Genomic DNA, 8,594 nt, shown 5'->3' on the forward strand with positions numbered 1-8,594 from the left:
CAGCATATATAAGAATAATACTTAAAAATGCTTATGCAAGATGCCTGGTGTGTATCATTAAGTGCTCATCTTTTGATTCTAAATACTAAAGTGGATGTATGATGCTGTAGCAATTAGTAGAAATCAAACCCATAAGAGCTCTGTCCGATATGTTTTAAATAGTAAAATTACTGCTTGGTTTATAATTTATAAAATTGATTTGAAATCTTGAGGGTCTCTTGAAAGATTATTATTTTACTCATATTAGAGACAACCTAACCCCAATGACATTATTTAGGGAGCAAGAGGGGCACATGAAGACCAAGAAACAAATCACACATGAATTCATGTTTGGGTTCATAAAACTCTAAATATAAGTGGTATGGGGGCAAAAGAAGGTTATCCAATGCTCAAGACAAAGCTCCACCCTATTGGCCTACACACTGGGTTCCACAGTTACGAATCTCAACAACTACTAGGCAGCCAGGTTTTCAATAATTTGCTTAAGTTTCTTTTTTCTTGAAGTGATAAAGTTTGGAAATTTCATAAAAATTATCAATTTGGTCATATGGCCATTGTATGACCTCTTGGCAGCATTACAGAGAGTTTCAGATTCTCAAAACTTTTTCCAAAAGGAATTACTAAAATGAAAATATCAATTTCTGCAAAGTTTCTCTTATCTATTACCAAATCAAACTCATATATTACTCAGTATGATTGAGCAAGAGTCTGATATCCATAAATAAGGTTCAAATTGCTATCTCTGCACCCATTACTTTCTAACCATGAAAATCAAATGTAAAATGATAATCAAGAAAGATGAGTACTTGGAAAACTAAAGGTGAAATGAAGTAACAGAGACATTCAAGAGAGCATATTGAAGCAAAATGTAATGAGATTTGTGAGTGGACAAAGAGTAGTTACTTACAACAAAGTACTTTTCTCCTTATATACCTTTTTTAATATTATTGTGAAATATATTTTAAATTTTCCTTTTTTTTATTTTATTTATATAGCTAAGTCATGGACCATAGTCAATTTATATCCATTTAAACTAATTCCAATTTCCAAAGGAACCTAATCGCACATCTCATGATTGACCAATTTTATTCTATTAATATATTTCTTTAAGAATAATATAGAAATTCATCCATTACATTGAATTTGTACCTATAAAAACCATAAAAATTTAATATTGCACATATGGCTTGCTGCTGTAATTTTAAATTACTTGCCCCTTTTTTTCTAATGAGATTATAGTACCTAATTTTCTTTAATTTGTTATTGATTGTGTATTTAAAATATTGGTGTTTAGTAATTTGATAAGAAATGTAATAATTCATCCTTCTAGTATTGAAGAATATTGAAAAACAAATAATTCCAACTGATATTTGAACACGCATCTAAAGCATTTGATGAATATCTTGAATAATGGTTTTAATAGGTATGGTGCTTATGAGCTTGATATTATGTACCGAATAGTATAAATAATATATATATATATATATATATATATATATATATATATATATATATATATATATATATATATATATATATTTCCCTTATAATTTTAAGAAAAAAAATATATTTCCAACTTTGTTATTTTAACTTGCTAAAAATATATATACTAAACATGTACCAAAATATGTGAAATAGATATTACAAATATGAGTTAACTATTGAAAAAATTTAAAATATTAGTTTTACATACTGGTAATATATTATATATATATATATATATATATATATATATATATATATATATATATTAAATATATATTAAATAGATACCAAAATATGTGAACTTGATACAAAAACATATAAAATAGATACTAGAAGTAATTATATACCAAATGTATATCTAATATATATTGAAACACATACTATAATAGATACAAAAGATAATTTTAAATACTAGTTATATATTAAATATATACAAAATTTATATTAAAATATATGATAAAAATACTAAAAAATAGTTTTAGATGCTAGTTATGTATACATCCATCTTTTCAATGGATTAACCTACAATTAAATTAATATTATCGAATAAGTACTAAACATATATCAAACATATACTAAAAAGTAAATACCATAAAAATTATAACAACATATACCAAATTGCCAATAACATATACCATTTCGTAAAAGAAATATATCTAATATATATCATCATATTTCTAAAATAATTTTTCAAATTACAATATTTTTGAAAAAAGAAATTTAAAGTATAAAGTTCTTAGGGTATTTATGAAAGAATCCCTAAAAGAAACCCCATAAAAATTGAACCCAAAATGATAGCCATTTAAAATGTACTTAGAAAGAGTGACAGAAAAGAGAAAGGTAAACCGGTAATTGGTGAAATAGTATTTTTTTTTTTAAATAAAAAAAAATCCAAGAGGACATTATTGGAGTATAATTTAATGAGATTTGGAAGGACAAAAGTAGAAGAGAAAATTAATCAGAAAAAGAAAAGTAGTGGATAGGGATGAGCAGAGGAGAGTAAAAGGGACATTTTTAGCAGGACCAGGAATGTTGACAGTACCATTTTGGACTTTCCTCTTTTAGCAGGAATCGCCCCTTTCTGTTGTCTACTCTCATTTTCCTATCAACCAATCATGACCTTACTCCTCTTCCTTTGGAACCCATCTCTCTTCTTCTTCTTCTTTCTTCTACAATCTTTGCCAGCCTGAAATTGGTTGTCTAAGGTACATATACTATTGAATTTCATAACAAAGAAAATGTTACTCATATATAGTAGAAGAAAAAAAGATATGTAAATGTCTAAACCGTTCGTATTTCTGACTTGTGAGAATTTAAGAGTTTTCGAGTTTGAATTTAATTATTCTTTATCTACCATTGTTCGTCAACGTTATTAATTTTATAGTCGAGTTTAAAAGGAAGGTAATAACAGAAAAGAAAAAAGAAGTGATTAAATTATTTATATATTTAATTTTGTGTAACTTAAATGATCTCTTAAACCTCCACAGTCCTAAATCCATCATATTGCAGTGCTAATCTACTACAAAAAGATGCATTACTTTCAACACTTTACTAAATAAACAGATCATGGAATAAATCCTGAATCACAAACCTAACCCTAAATCCCTTTACTAATAATTTAACTATGGAATAAAATTTTATCAAGAATATCTCAATACCATGTTGTTATTTTAATATATATTTTCCCCCCAACTTAGAATCTAGCATATTTTATTTTCAAGATATTTACATATTTTTTTACGAATAATGCTATGCAGCATGAATAAATTTTACGAATTTTGCACGAAATAATTTTAAAAGAAAAGAAAAGTGAGTGTATGTTGTATTACATAAAGAGAATAGAATTTGAAACTAATTAAATGGCTTTCAAATAAATCACTCAAAACCAAATTTTGTATATAATCTTTTATGTGCAACTTTTTCCTAAAAAAAAAGTGTTTTTTTTTTTTTTGGTTCTTAATAATTATGTTTACTTTTATTTTAAGCAAATATTCAAAGAAAGAAAGAAAGAAAGCAAAAGAAGACTCAAAATCTTCAAATTCTGTATGCATCTTGAACTTGACTAAAACTAAACATCAAATAAAATAAAAATCACTTTCAAAACCATAAGTAAGCAAAAAATGTGAAGACTTGAGTGTGTAAGCCTCCCTTACATTGCCAAACGTACGGATACAAAAGGAATGCAAAAGAAGACAAACAGAGAAGTTGATATTGATAAAACATCTTTGTTTTGGGTCATGTCTGTCTGTCTGTCTTGTGGGTATTCTGTTGGTTTGGGTTTGATTTGGTTCCACCTTTAGTATTGAGATCTCTTTGAATTTTGAGGGGTCACATGGCTATGGTTCTAAAAGGCATAACATAAAAAGGGCACTTTCTGCTGCTCACCACCCTCTTTCTGCCTGGACTATCTGCTTACAGACATGCAAACCAAAATCAAATTACATCATTTCCAAGCAAAGATTTCAAGACAGATCACTCCCATCATCAATAGCCGAGTGCTTTACATTTCTTTTTCATTTCACCCATTAACTTCAAGTAATGCATACCTACTGTACTTGTTTAAAACCCTGACTAGACCTATATTAGACAATATTAAATAAATAATATTTTTAAATTTCACTGGAAAATAATTGGAACTTTTCGGATTCCAATGAAATTTAAAATTTAGATTTTTTCGAATAGATATGAAAACATAGAGCCGGTCCCCGAAAGACTAAGACAAGAGCCCTTCCTTCATTCAAGTGAGATACTTGATCGAGACCACCCTTAAATTATGATTACACCCTTAAATTATCTAAAGTTAACCCAACAAATTAACAAGATCTTTGGCATAGTTCTCTTGCAGAGATTCACCATTCATAAGAATTGTTGGGGTGATAAAAAGTAATAATTTATTAAATGATTCATTTAATTCATGAACTTTAAATTCATGGATTGTAAAAACAAAGAATTTAAAAACTTCATCCATAAAATCCCTAAATAATAAAGGTAATATTAGAATTAAAAGAATATATATTATAAGCTTATCAGTTTCAAATTTATAATTTTTTAAAAGCTTTAAAATTTCTCATCTCTCAAGTGAAAAATCAAACCTTCAAAATAAGAATCTTAAAGGATGATGAATTAAATACTTCTTTTCTTTCTTCCAGGAATCACTATAGGTTTCAGCTGATTCAACATTTAGACGGCTAGGGTTTAGAGATAATTCAAAATTTATCAGCAGATTTCTTTTTATATATCTTGTTCGTGAGTATAAGCAATCTACTGGCCTCACTGAGTTGAGACACTCCCGCAAGCGTTAAATCGGTTGTCATGCAACATGTTTATTAAATTCCTCCAAGATTGCTGCTCACTGACTCCATTTCATTTCAGCTTCTGACAACATTACATGGATGCAAGAGCAAAGAGCAAAAATTGCCTAGCAAACAGGCACACAAATGGGCAGATAGAAGTTGCCATAAGTAACATACAAATGGTTTCAAACATCATGCTTGATGACTAAGGTGCTGCAGTAGACTGCAGTACTGCAAAACCACCACATATACATAATAACAAACAAGAATATATTTAAAATTTGTGTTGATATTATGAATTATACTATCTTGTCGAAGCCAGAGAGGGAGAAGGAGAGATAGAGAGAGAGAGAGAGAGAGAGAGAGAGAGAGGACATCAATGAATCAAAAAGGGGAAAGACTTGCATAACCAAACTTACAGAAAAGAGATTTCAATAGCAGCTTCAAATCAAAGGCAAAGTAGGTCAAGAAAGTGTTGATGCTTTTCTTGAGATTGCAAAAGGGGCATGGGGGGAGCGGATCACATCTCGTGATGAACAATCATCAGCAACATATTCTTGAGACATGGTTGCTGTATGGCATTATACTCTGGTGTCTCCAACAGTTTGACCAGTTCATAATATGCTAATCAATGTGTTGTTCCATCAATGGGACCCGCTGGACAACTCAAGTTGACCGAATTCAATAGGCCTGCATGTAGAACAGATAAATCAATCTTCCATGAAATCAATATGAGGAGGTCCTCATTCAAATTACAGTGTGAAATATAAAAGCGATTATGTGTACTCTGTCATTTGAAGGCCATATCAATCAACAAAATATGCATGAGTAACTGGCACAGAAAAGGCCCAATTGCCCTAAACAATAACTTTTATAGTAGAAACTCTATTGTCACAGGGACATTGGATTTGGGAATAACTTGATATTATATTAGATAAGGAAAGTCATAGCTCCACCACTAGTGCAAACGGTGAGTTAGTTTGGTCTTGATATCAAGTCCCCAAACAATTCTCACTCCAATGCAAGAAGGCTGCTAATCTTTTCAAAAACTAAAATTGTATCTTCATTGAAAATGATCATTTTCTGGACCTTAGATGTTCTAAGAAGTTAGTTGAAATGGATATATCATGTTATTGATGTAAATATCATCACCTACTAACAAATTTCTTCTCCAACATGCAGTCTCTTAGTAGCACCTGATTTAATTTCAAGCCTCTTCTACTTCAGAATGGTACCACCAAGAGGCTCCCATATCAATCCACTTGAAAAGATATACCATGACATGATGGGCTTCTATACTACTAAAATGCCATCATTTTGCACACTCAGATAGAAAATCAAAACACCAAGTAAGAGACTTCCATGTGGGTAGCAATCAATTGTTAAATTCATTTTCGGCTTACCCAACCATGTCAGAGTACAAACTTGGCATCAGCTCAATCCTTAATCATTGGCTTTATCTGAGGTCCATCACAAAAGCAGTAGTAGAAAGGTTGCCCAACCTGTTTTTTGTCAAAGTCATAAACCTGTTCAGACTTATGAATGGAAACTAAAAATGATTCGTCATCAAGCCTTAAGCATTGCAGAACTTTCAAAAAGATTAAAAAAGAGGCTGTCCCTTCCCCACTTAGAATCGGTGCAAAATTTTTTTTCTAAATTCAGCTATACCAGTAGAACTACCTAGTATGAACAAGGTTGATGTTTAACACAGAATTTAGAGAAACTTTATAAATAACAAATCGTTTCACAATTAAAGCATCTTTAAACTCCCAAATGTTTATGAAGATCAAAAGAATCTGCAATAATTGCAGGTTTTCTTTCCGCCCTTCATATTAGAAAGGAGAATCAGATTTGCAGCTAAGTCTAGAGCATTTGCAAGAAGAGAAGAATTAGTAAAAATGATTTGCTCTTCAGAAATTAACTATTATGTATCTTTGTTATGGTCTCAAATGAACAATTCTACAATTGCCAGGGAAAGGATAACTGCTTTTTATAGTTGCATCAAAAGCATCAAATAAAAAGAACTTGCTGCAATAGATCCTTATGGCCCAAATAAAAAAATTGACATAGCTGATCGATACAAAATGAGAACATTCGATGCGTGTAAAAGCTAACACTGACTTGCTAAACATCCTGGTAAAAAGTTAACTGGGTTAAGAAAGCTAACCTGCCCATTTTTTAATTTAATAGACAAACTGAGTCTTTGTTAAGTAGCTGTCCTCTTTGCTGTGAATAATTTTCCCTTTCTCTTAAGGAAACTCAACTTATCTCCTGAGTTAGCAGGAAATTTGCGTCCTCTTTGCATTTCTGTTCTCTCAGTAGCTTTTGTTGCCACTACCTCTTTGGTAATGCCATGGTGTTTCTGCACCAATCTTTGTCTTCCAGCATTCCTTGAAGATTCTCTCACATCAAAATTCTTTTTCTTAATCATTCTTGATCTGTTATTCGGTAAATTTCTACGAACATGTGTCTTACTCTCACCTTCTTCCTCATCATCATCATCATATTCAGAGTCATGCTCATCCTCGAAATCAGAATCCATATGATTCACATCCATGGCAACAACATTATCATCTTTCTCTCCCTGCTCAATAGAGTCTTGGACTGTTTGTTTGTTTCCACCAGGCACACTAATTGCTTTACGATCCTCATCTACTTTGTTCATGAGATGAACATACTTATTCCTAATATTCGTTAGTGGACTCTTCTCAATTAGCAGTCCTCTCTTATAGGCGTCCCTCAAAACCACAGTATAAGTTCTCATTTTGGTCGACAAGTAAAATATCCCCGGATGGTGAAGCAATGCTCTCTTAAACCTTGACCGAATCCCCAAGCACTCTCCTAAACACAACAAAGTATCCCTCTCCACCTTCTTCGATACAAAAAGATTAAGAACCTCATGCAAAACCCCCACTGTCCACTTATCAGATTCATCAGTGCTAGCCCCCAGATGTGTTGCATTCTCATAAGGAGAAATATAAGGCAACTTTTGCCAATCATCAGACCACTTCTTCAATTGCTTATCCATCTCGTATCCCTTTGAAAACTTCATAGGAAAAGCTAGAGGCATCCCCTTTTTATACTCAATTTTTCCATTTGCTGCTTGCTTTTCAATGCAAGAAACAGCCAATTCATTACTCCAACAAACCAACTCTAATCCCAAATCAGAATTTAACCCACATGCCAAATTTTTATGATTTCCATTGCCAATAACTCTAAAATAATCAGGAAACTCAGGAACTAAACATTTTACATAATCTTGAGGTAAACCCAACTCCCATTTTATCGCATCAAGAACCTTTAGTGGAATTTTATCAATTCTAGAAATCATTAACAACTTCAAAACTCTATCAGCAACATTTTGCTTATAACTCTCACTATCATAAACTAACTGCTCTTCAGCATCAAGGTCAAGTACCTGTTCAGTGAGCTTAATATGGGGATGTATGTTTATGCCACCAGGGAGAAATTCTTGGAAGATTAAAGGGTATTTTCGGATAAATTCAATTGGACGAATTGGGACTTTGAGTGAGTCTTTATGTTGAGTGATTACAGAGAGAGGAAGTGATTTTGATGGCTCTGATTTTATGAGATTCTTGATGTTTATCATTGGTTTTAAGTGATTTTCTCTCTGTACTACATGGTCTAGGCCACGGTCCCGTAGGTGTTTGATGGATGCAACGTCGATGAAGCTACGGTGGTAGCTGCGGCGGGGATGTTTCGCGAGACAGCGGAAGAGGAATTGCATCCTTGCTGCTGAGTTTACTTCTGCAACGAAAGGGTTCAAGAAGGGTTTTGTTGTGGTCGGTACTTTTA

General features: G+C 31.8%; 1 protein-coding gene across 2 annotated transcripts; it reads right to left on the reverse strand.

The window, feature by feature from the left end:
- Positions 1–4,958: 4,958 nt before the first annotated feature.
- LOC8258913 (protein WHAT'S THIS FACTOR 9, mitochondrial) lies at positions 4,959–8,594 on the reverse strand. 2 transcript variants are annotated; one of them, XR_001536317.3, is made up of 3 exons: positions 6,946–8,594; positions 6,182–6,280; positions 4,959–5,468 (listed from the first exon to the last, which is right to left on the reverse strand). XR_001536317.3 is itself a non-coding variant. In XM_002533975.4 (2 exons), exon 1 carries the CDS (start codon positions 8,524–8,526, stop codon positions 6,985–6,987), a length of 1,542 nt encoding a protein of 513 aa, XP_002534021.2. In that variant the 5' UTR covers positions 8,527–8,593; the 3' UTR covers positions 4,959–5,468; positions 6,946–6,984. The 2 variants fall into 2 exon arrangements, 1 of the variants encoding a protein (XP_002534021.2); XM_002533975.4 differs by lacking the exon at positions 6,182–6,280 and having other exon boundaries at positions 6,946–8,593.

This window comes from Ricinus communis, chromosome 2 (genome assembly GCF_019578655.1).
Source record: "Ricinus communis isolate WT05 ecotype wild-type chromosome 2, ASM1957865v1, whole genome shotgun sequence".
Lineage (NCBI taxonomy): Eukaryota > Viridiplantae > Streptophyta > Magnoliopsida > Malpighiales > Euphorbiaceae > Ricinus > Ricinus communis.